This window comes from Sander lucioperca, chromosome 1 (assembly GCF_008315115.2).
Source record: "Sander lucioperca isolate FBNREF2018 chromosome 1, SLUC_FBN_1.2, whole genome shotgun sequence".
Lineage (NCBI taxonomy): Eukaryota > Metazoa > Chordata > Actinopteri > Perciformes > Percidae > Sander > Sander lucioperca.
Genome location: NC_050173.1, coordinates 29,094,998 through 29,116,105, shown reverse-complemented (window position 1 = coordinate 29,116,105; position 21,108 = coordinate 29,094,998). Strand labels below are relative to the sequence as shown.

At 38.6% G+C, this 21,108-nt stretch overlaps 1 protein-coding gene across 4 annotated transcripts in view; it reads right to left on the bottom strand.

Annotated features, from left to right (window-relative positions):
• drp2 (dystrophin related protein 2) overlaps nt 1-21,108 on the bottom strand; it is a 198,227-nt gene that overhangs the window by 40,586 nt on the left and 136,533 nt on the right. For all 4 annotated transcript variants that reach the window (XM_036007108.1, XM_036007097.1, XM_036007114.1 and 1 more), the window contains 5 exons: nt 20,579-20,735; nt 9,542-9,662; nt 8,851-8,962; nt 6,466-6,622; nt 2,755-2,901 (listed from right to left, as the gene is read on the bottom strand). In XM_036007108.1, coding sequence (XP_035863001.1) covers nt 2,755-2,901; nt 6,466-6,622; nt 8,851-8,962; nt 9,542-9,662; nt 20,579-20,735 — 694 coding nt within the window. The remainder of the gene's footprint in view (nt 1-2,754; nt 2,902-6,465; nt 6,623-8,850; nt 8,963-9,541; nt 9,663-20,578; nt 20,736-21,108) is intronic.

Here is a 21,108-nt window from a genome sequence, read left to right as displayed (position 1 = left end):
TATTTTTCCTAAGATCTAATGCTTTTGTTTGCCAAGAATTTTTTGGAGCTGCTTTACCACCACCCACAATTTTTTTTATAATTTTTCAGCTGTCAGCTTCTCCTCCATTTCCTTTGTGGATTGCATCGTGGGAGAATAATGTGTATTTGGTATGCATGTCTGGTTTGAGTTAACTTAATTTAGTCCTTTTTCTATACTGTCTATTTTTGTGAACATCCTACACTCCAAAAACCTGCTTATTATCAGTATGTATACATATTTAGTCATAAACCAAAGTGTTGGACAAATTGAAATTGTGACCTGATGATGGTGCTAAAGGAAAAGTCAGGGGATCACCAAAGTTATTACAATTCATCATGAGAGGACCAAAACTCCTGTTCAAAATGTCATGGCAATTGAAAATCTTCAGAAAGCACCGGCATGCGACTGTCTAGCTGTGATTAGTTGCTGCAAACAGTCCAATAGTTTCACTTGGAGCAGACAAAGGCTTAAGTTGAACAATCAACTTTATTTGCTTCACTCAGAGCAGAGAAAACACTGGCTTTACAATCAAACCCACAGCTACTCTATACTGATTTGTTCTGTTCTGTTCTCTTCATGAACTGTTTTACTCTGGGCTATTTCAGGGCCCAGTGGAAAGAGTGAGGGAGCAGCAAGTGTGCAAAGTGCTTACTGGAAATGAATTTCTAAGAATTGTTGAAGGGACGTTAAAATCATCATGTTCAGACGACAGAGAGACAGACAGAAGGAGTGGCAATTAAAACATAATGAAGAGGCCACAAACAGCAGGCTGTGGAGAAGGTGTCATGAAGGTTATCTAATGGGAACAGGGTGTTCTCACTTGAGAGGATGTTGTTGTGCTTGCCGGAACACTACAGAGGTTGATGATTGAGAAAGCAGCTTGGAAGTTGCACACTGCAGAGTGATGGTAATGCTCACTGGATAATGCGTCCATACATTCAGCTAAGCATCAAGTGGAAGGCCAGTTCAGTTCAATGAATAATGCACTCCTTGAAATCTCTAAGAGTACATGCCTAGGATTCATTGAAGAATTGCTCTATTCATGTAAGTGCATTGATTCAAATCTTGATTAATTTCATTCTGCTGTATTTCTAACTTTAACTTCTTATTCATGATGCATAAAAATACCAAAGACCTGATCTGTACAGCAACTCAACTGTTAAATATTCTGACCAATAGCTATACTCTATAATGAATGAACGCTATGTAAATGTTTTCATAAAAAAATAGCGAGCTCAACTCATCGTGCAGACGTATGCCAAGGCTAAATGCCCTATGTTGCATTGTAAACGAAAGTGAAAAATTATTTGTGCCCTGTGATTCAGATCCTCTCCTAAATTCTATGGGTTCTTCCTTTGCCCATGCTACACCCTTCCACCAAGTTTCATGAAAATCGAGCAAGTAGTTTTTCCATAATTCTGCTGACAAACAAACAAACAAACAAACAAACAAACAGACCGAACCCTCCTTGGAGGAGGTAATGAAGTGCTGCTGAAAAACAACAGCTGTTAGAAAACAGATCCATACTGAGACTGGTGTCTTTAGGCTGTTGGGATTTGATGTGGATAGAAGTTGATCTAAATTTTTAAAATGGTTTTAGCAGCTCAGATAACCTCCCCCACCCCTCAGCAGTACTTTTACCTGCCTTGCCTTACATTAACAGACCATATGGCTAAATACATTTTACTGCAAATCATTTTTCATTTTATATACTGCAACAACTGACCATTTTGCAAACCATGCTTGTTATGAGAATTTGGATGGAATTTGTCTATTGTTTCTATTCATTTTTCCTTTCATCTTTTCCCCTTTTTCATTCACTGTGAAGGGTTACACAACATAGGCAAGAGTCTGTTTATTCATTTGAAATTAAGTGAGAAGAATGGAAATAAATGGCTGCCCTGGATTTATTGGAAAAGTAAAATGGGACTGTTGTCGTGATATTTAATTTATTGAACATGTAATTGCAACGTCCCTGGTTTCAAGTCCTGACAGTTTTTTTTAATGTAATCATCTACTGTCTTTTATCTAATAAGAAAAACATACTTAAAATTGTAGAGCCTGCATTCAAAACAGTTAAATATACAGGATTTGTTGTTAGGGAGCTACAAGTGAAGCTTGCACACTGGTGTGAGAGCTTCACCTGTTTTGGGGGGCATTTTATGCCTTTTTTAATAACTGACAGTGAGGAGATGACAGAAAATGAGGGGACAGAGAGATTGGGAACAACATGTAACAAAGTTTCCCGTCCAGACTTAAACCTGGGACGTTGCAGTTCATGGTCAGTGCCTTTACCCCTAGGCCACCATGGCGCCACTTGGTATGGATCTTAAAGCTAGGGAGGGAAACCTGTAATGTTCAGTTTGGTGCTACTTGCCTAACTGGACAGTTGATATTTCACTTGCAGTATTTCACTTAGTTCCTTGGTTCAGTTTAATGTAAGTGCATCTAGCTTAAAAACATTATCTGATCACCCTTTCTAATGACTGAATCAGAATTTTAGGGAATTGATAAAGAAAGATTGTCCTTCACAAGCTAGAGAAATAAAAAACGTACTGTAAAGCAGTCGGAGGCCTTGGGTGTGGGCACCATTTGAGCCTCACATAACTTTCATTAGGACAAACATTACACATGGAATCACTCGTCATGTAATGTCTCCCTTGAATTTGACTGCCGAAAAAGCCGCTGCTGACAATGTCAAACAGACAACTCAGACCCATCAGTGAACTCTACCTGAAGCACTTTCCATCTGCTGTTGAGATGCTCCAGGGCGCGGGTGTTCTCCATTGACAAATGGACATCGGAGATAGCCAGCTGGTGGGCCAGATCATTGATGTGCTTCATGCCCTCCTTCACTTGAGTCAGCTCCTCCTTAAATAACTGCAGGAGTACGAGAGAGTATGAGACAAGCAGAAGAGATAGAGAGAGGGGGATGGAAAAGAGAAAACAGCGAAAAAATACAAAACATATTACATTTACAAAAACGTCAGACACAGGCAAATATCCAGTCTAGACAAACTACACCCAAATTAAATAAATGACAAAAATCAATTAACATGTAATGTTATTGCTGCCTGCTCTGTTATATCTAGAAAACATTTGGCAGCACAAAATATTAACTTAAAGTGCTCATAGTATGCTCATTTTCAGGTTCATTACTGTATTTAGAGGTTGTACCAGAATAGGTTTATGTGGTTTAATTTTCAAAAAACACCATATTTTTGTTGCACTGCACATTGCTGTTTTAGCTACAGAGTGAGGCATCTCACTTCTATTCAATCTTTGTTGGGAGTCACACATGCGCAGTACCTAGGTAAGCACTGCTAGCTAGTCAGTTGCAGAGCATGAGGGAGTGCCACACTAGCAGCTAGGCGAGCATTATAACGTGTGTTACAAAGTGACGCACGTTCGTCTCTGAAGTAAAGGCTGGACTACAATAGAGCTGTTTGGAGCAGTTTGTGAACAGTGTTTTCTGTTGGAGATGGTAAGTCCATTTGGGGTGGACTTTGGGCTTTTTCACTTTGTAAACCTATAACGTGCACAAAAAGATATATAACACAATAAAGGGAAGGGAAAAAGCCAAAAAGCATAATGAGCACTTTAAATAAAAGTAAAAATAATGTATAATAGTATTGGAAAAACAGAAGTCTCTGTTCATAGTAGATTTTATATGTGAACAATTAAAGAAAACAGGAGATGTACACAGTAAACAGTGTCTAACTCAGGACACAATAATAACCAGTGAAATGTGCAGCTTATGTGTGCATGTGTTTTGCCCTGCATGGTGTGTGTATGTATTTTATATATTTTTTATTTTATTTGCTGTGTGAAAACATTTGCTGCATATATTAAAAACGTCACAATGCCACACCTAACGTAACATTTTCTTATATCTGAAGAAATGGCAAACAAAGACACCCAAAATATAGAAGACATGTTTATGATTACTGAGGAGACATGCATTAAAGATTGTAAGTGAAAGGTAATATACGGCTTTCACAACTAGGAAGCTGCATGGCACGAACTCCAGCAATCTCAGCCTTAGGACAGCCTGAATTTTTTTTATCTCCTCCAGGCGTTAGCCTAGAGGGGTCCATGCGTTCAGTCGTGTGTGTGTGTGTGTGTGTGTGTGTGTGTGTGTGTGTAGTTAGGGATTACTTTCCTGCATTTCTTCCTAAGAGTGTAATTTGAATGATATGATGTGAATTCATGTAAAAACATTCACATTAAAATATTGTTGAAACACAAATGTGGCTGAAATCTAATTCAGAGTTCATGTTTACAGTGATTGATGATCTACTGTAGCTTGAGCAATTTGTAACCATGTGGAAGCTTCACACTGTGTAAATGTGACATTCACCTAAATGGATTCTTTTAATGGCAGGACATTAATCCCTGATATCGTCAAATATGCTGACTGTGTTTTGAGACCAGCAGGGAAAATGTAAACGGGAGAGGCAACAGAAAAAATGTGTCACTGTTATCATGGGAGTCTAGGAGCAAGTGTGCGGTCAATGTACGTGTCAGTGCGTACTTTGAGTGTAGAGCTGAAATAATTAATTAGTCAATCAAGAGGAATAAATCTGCAACTATTTTGATAAGTGATCTTTTTTTTTTTTAGCAAAAAAAAACAAACAAAAAAACATTTTAGGATTGTTCCACCTTCTCAAATGTGAGGGGTCATTAATACCAACAGTCCAGAGATGGAAAGAAACAATGAATGAAATTTCAGAAATGGAGAGAATAACATTCAGAATCAGAAATGAAGAATTTGAGTATGAAAGACGCTGGGCTAAATGGATACAATATAAAGCCAACAACTAAAACAGGAAAGTACGAGGAATTTACTGTAGATCGATAAAGTATTGTATAGAAGAACAGAAGCAGGACCGGGTTGGGAAAGAAAAACATAACTCGACATGCATAGTTAAACGCACCTAAGGAGTAAATATGCGCACAAACATACACACACATATGAATTATGAATAATCAATGGATTTAAATTGTAAATGTATACCAATTATTGTTATGTAAAAAGATGTAGTTATTTAATTTATTCATGCACTTCCCTCCTTTTCTTTAGTGTTTTTGGTAGACTAACTGATACATGAATGAATGAATAAAGTTATTGTGTGTGTTAAGTTTTTACGCACAAATCAACTCCTATGTTTATTAGATAAAAGTTTGGGAGTGTATGTATATATGTGTATACGTATATATGTATAGATGTATGTTTAGAAGTATATAGGGGTGCAGATGTATGTGTATATGCGTATACATAGATATATTTCTTTACTTTTTTATTTTATTTTTTTGTTAATTTTTCTTTAGTTATGAGGGTTACTCTTGTTATTGTATTATTATTATTATTATTATTATTATTTTTATTATTATTATTATCAGCACTGGGTGGATTGCATAGATATGTACATATATATATATATATATATATATATATATATATATATATAAAAGCAAGGATATGAAAATTGTACTGCATTGTACGGTAATGGATTGTAAATTAAGTGAAGGAATTGCAATAAAAGTATTTTAAAAAAATGTGATGGTTTGCGTGCTTTTCTAAGTTGGATGTGTTTTTATGTGTTTTTTTCGTAAACATATTTTGGCTTTGTTGATCTGACAAAAACAAGACGTTTAAAGATGTCACTTAGGGATTTTGGGGAGCTGTGACCGGCAATAGTATTTTTTGACATTTTATATATCAAATTATAGACCTATTGAACAAAAGTCTTAGTCACAGCCCTATATGTGTGTATGCAAGTGTGCATAATGTGTGTTTGTGTTTGTGTCACATTTGCATGCATTTATGTTTGTGCTTTTGTGTCTGTGTGCACAGATGATGCCAACTGACAAACCTGCCCTAAAGACCCAACTGAACATGTGCTGGCTGTGACAGGAGTCCAAACAGTGACATGATTATTGTGAACTGCTCTCACTTCTAATGAGTAGTGCCCACACAATTAAAGCCGGAACCAATGACCTGCCACTTGTTTACCAACATATATCCAACTGGAAATTGTAACCCTGTGTCAGTTTGAAGTGTCAAGCCCTGATCATCATGTGTCAGATCACAGCTACTCTGACAGGGATGCGTACACAGGCAACCAAAGCAAACATTTTAAAGCAACACAGCCTGATACTGTTCACATCTCTCACTTATTCATCATGAATAACAAATCACGGCTGTGTCTTTGTGATTTAAAAAAGCTGATTGTCACTGTTTTGATGTTTGTTTACGACATGTCAAAGTGTCACAATGTGCGTGTTTTTAGGGTTGGTTGGAGGCAGTTATCTCAGACAATTGAGTTACTACGCAGGTAAAAGCGATTAATATCTCAGATTTATGATAATGTGTCTGCATGTACAAGTGTGTGTGCATGAAAGAAATAAGGACAAAGAGAGAGCGTAGTTTTTTGTGTCTACCTTAGTTGCGTCTATGTGGTCCTGCAGAGAGTCGATGAAGAGGTCTCCGACGGGCTCCCAGGCGTCTCTTACCCCCTCTGCCTGCTCTAGGGCCACTGCTAGCTCCTCCATCGCTGCCTGGATTTGGAGTAGACGCTCTAAAGTCCTCTCCATGTGTCTGGGGGTTTTGTTGAAAACATGATTCTAGATAACTACATGCTCCGCTAAAAGTTGGAGCTAATGTGAGAAAAAAAAAATCTATCAAAACCCATAAAGCATGCAGTCACACACATCATTTATTCAAATTCACAGACTGTCATTTCAATGGAGCTGTGTGCAAATTATTTTATACTATCATTTCATCATCTCAATGCTTTTTCTTTGAAAATACGTTATAAGCTCTGAATTTCCAATGATCTAAAACTTAATGAATGTGTTTTCCTTATTGCTTCTGTAATGGATTATATTTGCCACATTTTGTAATCAGGTTATGGTAATTGTATTATGTGTAATGTATTGCAGCCTAGCCCTGCTATGGATGAGCACACAAGCAGTCACAAGGAGAAATAACACTCAACTTTATAGCTTGAAAAGTTACAGGCATATTGATGTCAGATGGTAAAAACGTCTTTATTAATAATCTTTTTTATTTTTTATTTTTCAAGAAATATATATTACTTTTCCCAACACATATCTTTGAACATCAGTCTCTCCCCATTTTTCTAAGAGCCCATCTTTCACCCCTCATAACGTTATATTCAAGCATGATCCAGTTCTTCATTCATGAAGAAAAAAAAAAATTAATTCCAAAACTTTGCTTTTAGGGAACGTTTCATGAGCTTATGGTCTGTAGAATTTACTAAACTCCCACATGACCATACATTATGACATTACATTATTAATTTAATCTTGAAATAACCACCAGAACTGTAATTGAAAGGCAGAGGACAAGAAAATGCTGCTATCTTAGTATTAGAAACAGAACAGAAAGTCAGTTTCTAATACTGACCTTGATTACAAAACTTGTATTATCATTACACTCAAAAATAGTCATTGGCCATTCACCAAAACCTTTAGCCATTTTTATTGTGCTTTTACAACACCGGACATGGGCACAAGCAGTAACAAGTGGTGGAAGAACTGTTTAGATCATTCACCTAACATAAATCGCATTAATGTCATGGTTAACTCGCAATTAATCGCACATTTGTATCTATTCTAAATGTCCCTAGATTTCTTTTTGTCCAATTATTTTTTTCTCATTTTAATGCTCTTATTAACATGGAAAAGTGGATCAGCTTGCTTTGTGCTTTTGTCGCCTGGCTTTGATGCGGGGGCGGAGAATTCGCATCAGTTGTGTGCTTGGCCACCAGGTGGTATTTCAGACTGGACGTGCTGCGATGATAGCTCAGTTCACAACGACAAAACACACAGATCACTTTGGTCTTGTCAATGGAACCATTTGGCAACTTTTTAAAAGTAACCTTTCCATTCAGAATCTTATTGGCATCCATTTCGGCGTCTCGCAATTGCCATCCACTCAAAACGTAATGTTAGCCTACTACTCTTTGGCCGGCTCGCAAGCCCAAGTGTGTGCGGCGTGCCTGTTGTTTTGTTTCCGGTCTAGCTAGATCCAGTGTGGTGTTGTAGTTTTTCTAACGTTACTAGTTGTTGCAACAGCATGTGAAAAAAACTACAAAGTTTGCTATGCCAAAAAGAACGTTACTCTCGCGATAAAATAATTGACGCCGTTAAAATGGGTTTGCGTTAACGCCGTTAATAACGCGTTTAACTGACAGCACTAAAAATTAACCAATACAACAATGTAAAAAATTACAAGTATAAGTCCTGCATTCAACATCCTGATTAAGTACTGATTAAACATACATAAATATTACCAGCAAAATGTATCAAATCATCAAAGTAAAAGTACTCATTCTGCAGAAAAATTGCTCCTCTGACTGATATCATTACAATTGACAGCCCCTTCAAAGGGCCACAAGATAAATCAGAGGGGTCATGACATCTGAAATGTAACAGGGGGCCCCAACTACACACTGCTTCTTTGTGAGGGCTTAAAAACCAAAAGGGTTTGGAACCACTGGCTGAATCTTTAACAGTGCATTGTATTATCTATGCTCACCATGTGTTTTTATTTAATGTAAAATCATAATCTGTAAAGTAACTTGTAACTACAGCTGTCAGATAAATGTAGTGGTGTAAAATATACAATAGTGTACCCTACAGATAAAGTAGCATCCAATGGAATATAGTAAAGTTAATTATAATTACCTCAAAATGGCACTTGAATAAAGAACATGAGTAAATTTACTTCCCACCACTGCAGCAACCACATTTGACCTGCACAAAATACACACAATGTAAAAAAATAAAAAAGTGTCTGACCTATGGCGGTCCACACAGCGTGCCGTCAGCTTCTCCCACAGGTCACTGGCCACGTTCGCCTGCTTCCACACTGAGCGGCTCACATTTAAGATTCGCCGGCGTGGAGACACCTCTGGAGAGGGTGAAAGAGGTTAGATGGGGCCACGCAGGGGTAAAAGCATAAAGGTGCAAAGGAGGAAGTGAAAAAATAGAGCAAACGGAGAAATAACAGGGTGGAGAGGAGAGCAGGGGTTAGAGGTCAGACAAAGAGAAGAGCAATGATTTGAGACGGATAGTACACCAACTCCATGAAAGGAAAAACAGAGAAAGGAAGGGGGCAAAACAAGTTGGACACACAAGGAGAACACAGTGAGGTAGATTGCTACAGTATTTCCCAGGTGAGCATCCAGTGCTGAGAGCCAAACAGTAGGAAGAGGACGTGTCTGTGGAGAAACAGCAGAGTTTGCTGTATTATTGATCTGAGCAGATGGTAGTGTGGAGCTGGTGAGCTGAAGCTAATTGGTCCCGACTCGGACACTTTCCCTAAACCCAGTGTGACACCAGAGGACGGATCACTGCTAATAACTATTAATTGAAGACTTCACCTGCGTGGGTCCTACCAAAATTAACTCCAGGGCTTAGAAGAGGGAGGTTGTGAGTATGATATTTTTGGCTGCCGCAGCAGTTGGCACAGAGTATGAAGGGTGCAGACCTTTTCCATCGGTCAGGGTCTCCTCTGGCTCCTGGAAGGGATGCTGAGCCAGAAAGGCTTGGGCAGACTCCAAGACTGAGTAGATGAACGGCCCGTGAGACTTGACATCCTCCATGAATACCTGCCGGGAGACAAACAGAGAGGGGAGAGTGTTTCTAAGTGGAAGAAAATGAAACACAAACCGTTTTCAAACTCAAGTGCTGGTTGTAGCTGAGGCAGGTGAGTCCTGTAGGCTTAGCTGAACCTGTGCCTAACAGATGGTGTTGCCTAATATACGTAGACCAAAAGTAATGCATATCATTGGCTGATTCCAGCATCTCAAATGTGCATATTTGTTATTTGCATTGTTTTGTTTTTTCAATTGTAAATTGAATACATCTGGCTTTGCAATGTTGGTAGGACAAAACAAGACTTGAAGGTGTTTTGATGGACATTTTTCAGTATTTTATGACATTTTATAGACAAAAAAAAAAAAATCAACAGATGGATTGATAATGAAACAAATAGTTAGTTGTGGCACTCGTGCAGTCGAGCAGATCCTATTTGTAACGTCAAACATTTCCAGATTACAACATCACCAGGAAACTGCCCTCAAACTGAAGCAAACTTTTTTTGTGGAAAACTGGGGCAAATTCCATGATCCCCAGCTCGAGTAATGATGCTTCACTTGGGAAACTGGCAAATAGTGTTGCATGTTAATGGTAAATTCATTCACAGTCCCATCGCATGGGAACTCATGACCGCACACTAACAAAAAAAAGGAGAGGAGGCTCTTCCGATACAAAAAAATAATCAATGTATTACTTTACATGTAAAAAAAAAAATGACAAAAAAGTGAACGTTTTAGTCATTGCTGAATGTCATTCTGAAGATTTAAAGAGGCTACCAGACAAACAGCAATGGCAAATTACCTGTATAAATAAACCTGGCTTCTATTTATCTGTAATTCCCACTTATTCACAACACGTCCAGGCGGCTAACAAGAACACACAGTAGGGTTTATGTCTGACCTCCATTATTCACATTCTGTAATGGAGTTTTCATCGTTCTAGTTCAAGTGATGTATCACCGGTGACCAATGACCACCTGACTGAAAATACCTGGTACATAAAACGTGGTGATATTTCCAGCCCTGGCGAGTTGACGAGGATTGCTTGGGCACAACATTAAGCAACTATCCAGGGCACAGAACATTACTGTATACTGACACTACTATGTTTTGTCCTCCAAATTTGGGTAAAAGAAGACTAATTCTTGGTATCATTTGTAAGACTTGGGCCGTTACAAATTATTCATTTAAGAAATATGGACTTTGGAGGATCCTTTATTGGGGGAAAAAGCCAGCAGTTACAGGATAACACATATAACAGTAGCACATGTACTGTAGAGAAGACAAAAAGTCAGAACCATAATCTACTGATCATACCATAACATGTTAAGGCTTTAGCACAGAAAACTATTGAATTGAGCAATGGTGTGTTTCATTGTTTATGAATTTTTAAATTGGTAGGAAAAGTAATGATATTTTTTTAAATTTAAAAGTAAACACTCACACATATGGAGGAAATATTTATTCATAATTCAAATTGAAAGTCCAAAGAGAAAACGAAGCGAGATCAAATTAAAAATATTATTTTTTTTAATTTTCCATTGATCAAATTAAAAATATTATTATTTTTTTTTAATTTTCCATTTGGCTTTTCCATTTGGATTTAATATTTGGCTTTTGAATTTAAATTTAACATTGGCTTTTCCATTTGGATTTAATATTTGGCTTTTGAATTTCAATTTAACATTGGCTTTTAATTTGGATTTAATATTTGGCTTTTCGATTTCAATTTAACATTGGATTTTCATTTGGATTTAATATTTGGCTTTTGAATTTACATTTAACATTGGCTTTTCATTTGGACTTGACACATGTCAATGTAAATGAGGAGGCGTGGCCCAAAGGCTGGTGGGAGTGTCTGAAACGAAAGGGGTGCAGAGGCACCTTATGAACAGCAGGGGGAGCTGACTGCTGGGGAGCACACTGTTGAGGAGCATCTGTCTGCAGCTTGGCCACCAGGCTGGCTTATCCTCTTATTTCACATGATAGAAACTGATGATGTAGACTAAACACAAACCACATTTCATGCAACAACAGTAAAGTTTTCATGTAGATATTATAATTGGGCCCGTGTTAGTGAGGACTAGATTAGGACTGTATTTAAAGCTGATTCTGGTTTCCAACTTCACCCCAGGTGTGTCTGTTTAAAACACGGACAGAGACAACTTCTCTCTTTTGATGTTTTATTTAATTAAGCAACATTACAAACATGGGTGTGGGTAGCTCTGCTACATGTGTTTGTGTGTTGTCAGATCTCGAGGACACACACACACACACACACACACACACAATCTCAACCGGGTAGTCATCGTCCGAACTGCGACCTCTCCTTTTTCTTTCTCTCACTTTTTTCTCCGGGTGGTGCGTCAGTGTGAGGTACGTGTCCGCGCTATTCTCCGACACGTACTCACAACAATCAGGGACGGCACAGCCAGCTGGTGGCGGCCGGGATCGCCTCCCTGCTGGCCGGCCAGTGATGCTCACAGACACCGCTGTCAGCTGGAAGTCTCTCAATAGAATCATGGACAAGTTTGTTTCCTGAAATATGGCTCGTTTTACGTTTGAACACATTGTCATCAATATTAACAAGGTTTAAAATGACCCATTTTTCAAATTTGGATATCGTTTCAAAATCGGAAATCAAATGAACGAAAAAGTACACGGGCTGTACAAAAGGCCATCAATCAGGAGTGATTGTGAGTACATGTCGGAAAATAGCGCGGACACGCACCTCACACTGACGCACCACCCGGAGTGAGAGAAAAAAAAAGTGAGAGAAAGAAAAAGGAGAGGTCGCAGTACAGACGATGACTACCCGGTTGAGATTGTGTGTGTGTGTGTGTGTGTGTGTGTGTGTGTCCTCGAGATCTGACAACACACAAACACACGTAGCAGAGCTACCCACACCCATGTTTGTACTGTTGCTTAATTAAATAAAACATCAAAAGAGAGAAGTTGTCTCCGTCCGTGTTTTAAACAGACACACCTGGGGCCAAGTTGGAAACCAGAATCAGCTTTAAATACAGTCCTAATCTAGTCCTCACTAACACAGGCCCAATTATAATATCTACATGAAAACTTCACTGTTGTTGCATGAAATATGGTTTGTGTTTAGCCTACATCATCAGTTTCTATCATGTGAAATAAGAGGATAAGCCAGCCTGGTGGCCAAGCTGCAGACAGATGCTCCTCAACAGTGAGCTCCCCAGCAGTCAGCTCCCCCTGCTGTTCATAAGGTGCCTCTGCACCCCTTTCGTTACAGACCCTCCCACCAACCTTTGGGCCACGCCTCCTCATTTACATTGACATGTGTCAAGTCCAAATGAAAAGCCAATGTTAAATGTAAATTCAAAAGCCAAATATTAAATCCAAATGAAAATCCAATGTTAAATTGAAATTCAAAAGCCAAATATTAAATCCAAATTAAAAGCCAATGTTAAATTTAAATTCAAAAGCCAAATATTAAATCCAAATGGAAAAGCCAATGTTAAATTTAAATTCAAAAGCCAAATATTAAATCCAAATGGAAAAGCCAAATGGAAAATTAAAAAAAAAATAATAATATTTTTAATTTGATCAATGGAAAATTAAAAAAAATAATAATATTTTTAATTTGATCTCGCTTCGTTTTCTCTTTGGACTTTCAATTTCTCTTTGGACTTTCAATTTGAATTATGAATGAATATTTCCTCCGTACATACAAGAAACAACAAATGGCATACATGAAAGAAAACTGGCTTGTTTGAACATGGGTTAGTGATAAGAATCACTGAACACACACACGCACACACACATACACACACGCATGCACGCACGCACACACACACACACACACACACACACACACAGCGTCAATCTAGTGGCAGTACCGCATGAGATTACATGGCTGTCTGCTTGTGCTGAGAGCCCAGGACACGATAGCAGACCAAATCTACTGGGATTACTGGTCAGCTGGCTGCCACACACAGAAGAGCCAATTAGCTGGAGAGCCCAGCTCCACTGGTCCACATTTAACAGCATTGCTTATGCAAGAAAACGCACACACACATATACATATATACATATATATATATATATATATATATATATATATATATATATATATATATATATATATATATATATATACATATATATATACATATACATATAAATATACATATACATATATATACATACATATATATATATACATATACATATATATATATATATATACATATACATATATATATATACATATACATATATATACATACATATACATACATACATATACATATATATATATATATATATATATATATATATATATATATATATATATATATATATCCTCTGATCTGCTGACGAGTAGACACGGACCCCCGTTTCTTTCGTGGAAACCTACGGACAAACGGACTGAACACACAGTAAGAAGGCTTACGTCTGGGCAGAGATAAATAGTGTGTTTTATTAATGAGTAATTTGCTATTGCTGCTACTTTGTGTTACCATTAATGTGATCTGATTAATACAGCGCTACTGCTGTGCGTGTAATGTATTAATCTAGGATTGTGACCGCTGAGTCAAATCTATTCTGTGAATGTACTCTGATCACGGTGCATTGTTGATATGTTGTGTTGAATATGTAGCTAGCTTGTTCAGGCTGTAAATGCTACTTTCTGCTTCTCCCACTGCTGAGGAGTTTTAGGTACTGTTAGATCCAAGTATATATATATATATCTTTCTTTCCTACTTCTCTAACCTTTCTCTCACACACACATATATGAACACATAGCTAGTTACACACACGCGCTAAGGTGAACAGCTGGCCAAACAGCGAGTCACATAAACTGCAGAGCGCGCACCGCTCCACAGTTCTGCGCTCCTGTGTGTCTCCCTCTGGTCAGCCACACGTGTGCAGACACGTTAGCTTAGCAGCTAGCCTATTGTTGTTAGCACATAGCTTAGCCTGAATGAGCTAACGGCTAATCTTAGGCCTAGCCTATCAATACCGCCCTCTTGGGGTGAAACAGTTTTGTGCAGCTCACAAGAGTAGCCATTTTTGTAGTCTTTGGCTAGACTACACCTCGTCACCCCCTACTCTTTCACACTCACTCTCTCACACCCACACACACACACACACACACACACACACACACACACACACACACACACACACACACACACACACACACACACACACAGAGGGTCTCCCACATGCTGTTTTGTTTTGCTTTGTTTTGTTGTACTTAAAAGAAACGTATATTGGTTTTAATTGATCAAAGGATTATTGATTGGCCATTGATAATTTTGAAGTTAATAAATTCTACTATACGTTAATTAGCAGTTGTTTGTGATTATTTGTGTATTATTGTATTAATTGCTGGTTAAACACAGGTCAGTGCTCGGATTTCACCCTTCCACTGACAAATGAGACTATTCCACAGTTCAATATTGGCCCCTGAAGTTTCAGGGTGGTGCCCCGTTTTGATTGTTTGTTGATTTGATAAAGTTATTAATAACCATATTCATAACTTTATTAATATTGATAAACATCTTTGATAATATGCCAATAATCTGATCTGTACCCCTACGTGTACCCAACATATACATATATATATATATATACATATACATATATACACAAGCCTTCACTCCACCACTGAGAAGATACTCTGAGCCCCCAAGGGCCTTAGAGAAGCCATTGTGTCATCCTTCTTCATTCTTCTACATTATTTTGTTCTGTATAAAACATGCAGCAGGTGTGTGAATTAATGCCAGCTCTCTTCAAAGTAATTTATTTAGGTGAAGCCAGCACTCAATCCTCTTACGCTATGAAGAGGTCACAATTTTAGCTGAAAATCTACATTACTAGCTGGAATTAGCGACGCAGCAGGGACAGTGTTTCGGTGCCCGTTAAAAAAACCTGAGGACCAGAGCCCGGCAGGCCTGATAAGACCCAATGAAACATAAGCAAACACCAGCCGACACTGAACAAACATAAAAAGTGCGTAACGGTGGGGAGCTGTGGCGTGAGATAAGATTCCCACTGCAAACCTGCTTCTTCCTCTTTCACACTCTTTCTCTAATCACAAACAAACTCCCTCTTCTTCCTTACATTCTTCCTTTCTTTCCTTTCCCCCACTATTCGTCCGCTCTAGCTTTCTTTATTCTCTCCATACTCTCTTTAGCTGCTTTGCTGACCAAATAGGAGCTGAGCTATGGATTCCCTGAGCCAGCTGCCATGTTAAAACTTTAATTGCAGCTAAATTTCACACTAAAAGGCTTCATCTTTAGTTGAAGGAACATTAAGAGTGAAGCCTTCAGATCAGATTAAGATACATTATGCATGGGGTAAAAAAAAGCTCATGGGGAGGAAATGACTTCATTGACTTCATTTCGTCTAAACATGTTGATAGCATTCCTTTTACTCCTCCCTCTGGATGGTTCCTCACAGTGTGCTACTGACTACATATAGGAGGATACATTTTGATTTAATTTTCCCTGTTGCATGAGGCAGAAAAGATTCTGCAGCTGCTGCAGACAAAAAGAATCCCTCCAAATGCCGAAATCACTCACTTATCCCAACACCCAAACACACACACATGACCCTCATCTCCCCATATGACCTCCCCTCCATCTCCACCCCAAATACACAAACAGTAAACATGCTTCCAAACAAATACACATGCAGATGCACGCACACACATACAAAATGTGGCAGAGAGAGAACTCTTCCCACACACAAAAACATCAAAATAAATCCACTTAAGATCAATAATTCACATTTCTTAAACGCTTTAATTCTCTATAGAAAACTGCGATGCAATTTCCCTCTCTGCTTTGTCGGAAAAGTTTTAGAGCAACCAGACGCTCTGGAAGCCAAGGCATCTCAGATTATAAAGAGGTGCTGTGCTGAAAATGGAACATTAGAGGGAGAGGAGAAGAGAGGAGAGGAACAGTGAATGTCATTAATTATTTTTTTAGGCTTGTGCATCACAAAGTAGCTCCAACAATGTTGAATGGGATAGTTGTGGAAAGAGAGAACATGAATTGTGTTTTTAAAGCATTAAAAGGAGACAGGGAGCATGGTAAATGAGGGATGAGAAGGGGAAAAGAGAAATTAAGAGGGAGAGGGAGAGGAAGCAACTGCAGGATTGTGTATCCTGTATACGTGTGAGTGTTGTCGTATTTCTGTTTTCCTGTTAATTGGGAGGCTGATTCCACAGTGCACCAGTCAAGGCAGGAGTTAGAGTTGGATTAATGGGGGGCCACAAACCTCTCCCTGTCAATACAGGTCGCCTTTCAGACAAACACTGCACAAACTGACAGCACGGAAAATTGGAAAGAGGGTGAAAAGGAAAACTCTGCTGTACTTACAGAACCAATTACGTGTGTGTGTGTGTGTGTGTGTGTGTGTGTGTGTGTGTGTGTGTGTGTGTGTGTGTGTGTGTCTCTTCTGCGTGTCTAAAACAGTTCCGTGCCGTTTCTCCAAATACTTCCTGTCACACAGGAGCAAGAATCCAAAGAAAAAAAAATACATGTTAATGCCTTCATTTACATCTTTATTGTTTCATTGATTGAGATATCATGGTAGCTTAATGTTGTTTTATTCTAATAAAAAGGAATCAAAAGCTTTATCTCTGCTAAGATGTAGCTTCGGCATCAGAATCTGCTTGTTGTCTAGAGCTATTTTTGAACTGGCCAACAATCTGTATGACTCCAACAGTAAGACAGGCACACGCACACATTTGCCTCTGGGTAACTCCTGTCTGTACCAACTTTATAAGAGTCTACCCCAACACAGCACTCACTCACACACAAGGCTGTGCCTACCAGGGCTTTATACAGTAACATGACAATAAAAAAAAATAAATAAAAAAAATCAGTGGAAAGACTTTCCTGCCTTAAAGAAATCCTGGGATTTTTGTTATTGTCCCACAACTGGGTGTCTTTTTCATTTATATGCTTTTGATCTGCCCAATAATTCAAAAGATATTGACATAATATTAAATACAATTCTATCAGCTTGCTAAATTAAGGAAGTCTGACATAAAAGAGCTATACTGTATGTATTTAATGCTATCAGTGATCAGACATTGTTCGTAGTCAGTGTGTATCAACGCTGTAGCGGGGGCTCAAAGACCCTACATCTCTGTGACTCTCTTGTTGTTTGTGTTGCACCTGTTAAAGGGCAATTCCGGCGCAAAATGAACCTAGGCGTTAATAACACATGGGTACCGAGTCGACCGTTCTCTGGGATATGTTTTCATGCTAATCGAATGTGACCAGTTTTAGCGTGAACCGCTAATTAGCTTGTAACGCTAGCAGTCAGGGCACTGGTAAAGTAAAAAGCAATCGCTATTTTATACCACTAATAAGGCTCAAAATAGTACCACATTTCCACTGTAGCATAATGAGGGTCCCTACATGTAAACCGAAGCATTGAGAACTTTCTAAGTGTACAGACAGTTTATTAAAAAGATTTATAAAGACCGTACCGTTATACAGGCAGGCGCCATCTTGGAAAAACAGTCATGACCAGTCGAACCACGAACGCCGTGCAACCAGTAACAAAGCTCAAGCAGGGCGTTCGACTGGTCATGACTGTTTTCCCAAGACGGTGTCTGCCTGTATACGTATACTTCATTTTTCGCCGGAATTTTCCTTTAAGATGGAACATTTTACACCTGTAGTTTGGTGCCCTCAGCTAAATCTCATTCTAGCCCAAAACCAATTTTAACCTAAAAAGGTCTAATCAGCCAAATGAATGGAATACACTTGGGTTTGCATTCCTTTCGAGAAAAAAAGGACCATCCCCACAAAGCAAAGGAACCTCATTCCACTGCGGTGAGTGATGAAGATGGGTAAGAGACTGGAGGAGACAAGGATAATGAGATGAACCCCTGTATAGCAGTTAAAGGTCCTGCACACAGTAAATTGATCTCTGCACAATGGACACCACAAAGTCTCTCTGCTCCTGACGAGCTGTGGCAAAACACTGGCTAAATTCAATCAATGTATAAAATATATATATATATATATATATATATATATATATATATATATATATATATATATATATATATATATATAGAGTCAAATTAAAAAAATGTAAACACTACATCAACAGAAACTCTTGTTGGGTGACTTCCTGTATCACTTTTAATTTCCCTCCCTCCTGGGGATCGATAAAGTTTTATATTATTTTAATGTATTGAATGTGAAAAAACATGCATATTTTTTTCACTGCTCTGGTGAGGTGAAAAATATTTTACATTATACTATATACCTGCTATAAAAGGTGCAACCAAATTAAAAAAAATCAAGTACAATCTGTACACACCAACACAGACCTGAATAAGGGGCTCGAAGAATAGAGCGCGGATCGGGCCGCCTTTTTTTGTCCGAACCCGACCCGAGCCCGACAGGCATTAAGATATTTATGTCCGAGCCCGACCCGAGCCCGACACAGTTAAAATCTAATTTTTTTCTCATACTAATGACACATGTACTGTACATGTAGCCTAATATGCACGTGTTTCGTTGTCACAGCTACATAAAAACATTTCCGCACACAGGAAGACGGATGTTAGTGTAATATTTTAAATTTATTTTAATCACAAAAATGAACCTTTGCATCAAGTAAAACAGGCCCATTGGCTACCTACATAATAAGCTGTTTTGTTTTGTTGTGAATTTTAAATGTTCAATGCCTTATCGCGCTGATGTGACCGAGCCCGACCCGAACCCGAACATCATTTCTAAATATCTGTCCGAACCTGTCCCGTCGGGTCGGGTATCCATCCTCTATCGAAGAAGTCTGATGTATGTGGCAAATGTTATTTGGATTTGGTCGAAAGGGAAAATTAATAGATTAGAACTCCTGTCACCTGTGACTGTGTCCTGCAGAATCAGCTGACAACCAGAAAGTCAAATTATGATCCCGGGTTATAGAGAAAGTACTGGTTCCCTGCCCTCAATACGAGGGTAAAAAAATATTTATTGGAAAGATAAACAAGCACTGATTTGTGCTGTGATCAATAAGGTCTCAGTCTCTGAGTTTGTGAGCTTGTGTGCCCTTCTATCCACACAAGCCCTTGAAGGGATTTACAAGCCAGTTCAAATCACTGAACTGTAGAGGAATTATCTGACAGGAGGAGGAAAAGTTGCTCACTCCACTGTCAGCAACTCTTATTAATTCCAACATTCCGACATAACAAGACAAAAACAACACAGGGACTGATGGGATTGTAACTAGTTAAATATAATCTTCAATTCTTCGGCTTCGTTAAAATCTGTGCACAAAGCCCCACCACCATCAATATTTACTAACACAGCTGAACTTAGAGAATGTAGTCTATTCTGGTGTTGACTCAGGCTGGACAACTCCGCTTTGATCAATATCTGTGATCTCTACAAAAGATCCAAGCAAATACTTTCTGTTATCTGCAAACTGCAAATGCCACTGAAAAAGTATACAACCCATAATACCCCACTTCTCCTCATGTTTCTTTACCATGTTAACCGTCTCAAGCAACAACAAATTCACCCACTCAACACCCACTAAAAACACTGCCTCCAAAATCATTCGCTTCCCAACCTCTAGCGTCTCACATCTCAATGACAGAGACATCACATTGCACAGACCACAGCACATGACCTTGGTTACAACCTCAATATATTTTTTAAAGGCTATTCTTTACTCTAGCAGGAGTCTTGTCCTCTCTGCCACACACAGTAGTCTGTTTTTATGTCTGTATGCATCTATAGACTCAACTGTAGACTCAATTTATCTGAGTGAGCATGTGTGTTTTTGTATGGGTGTATATAGACATACAGTGGAAATGGATTTCCCCTTAGGTAGAACAAAGACTCGATCCCACCTATATGTGTACTGGCTGTGTAATATTTGAACTCAAAAGGTATCATCGTCCACATTACCTGGTGGAACTCCCTCTGGTGCTGGACGGCCCCCACGTCGCCTCCTATGGGCAGCTGCTCTGACAGCTCCTCGTCCTTGGCTGTCAGCCATTCAATGATCTCCTGCAGAGAGAGCTGCAGCTTCCCGCTGTTATCGGAGAAGGCCTCTAGCCGCACCCTGCCAACACACACACACACACACACACACACATTTGGTTCAGCAAATATTCTACAACACACCAACTAAACACTGCAGATTATATTTGGTTACAACTTCCCACTATCCAGAATGTCAACACAGTATTAGCTTTGTTAAATCCAAAACTTAAAACTTCATCAAGATGTACATTTAGGATTTATACCTTCAATTGCAATCTATTGCAACAGAAAATAGGCATTTCTTTTAAAATAAAAACATCTTAATTTTGCAACAGGACCTTAATTGCCTCTTTAGTTTGCATTGTCCTTAATATGGGCAGCTATATAGTGTAAGACAGTCAGAATACACATTTCAAAGAGCCTTGTAAACCCTGCTATAAGAAGGTCAGTGC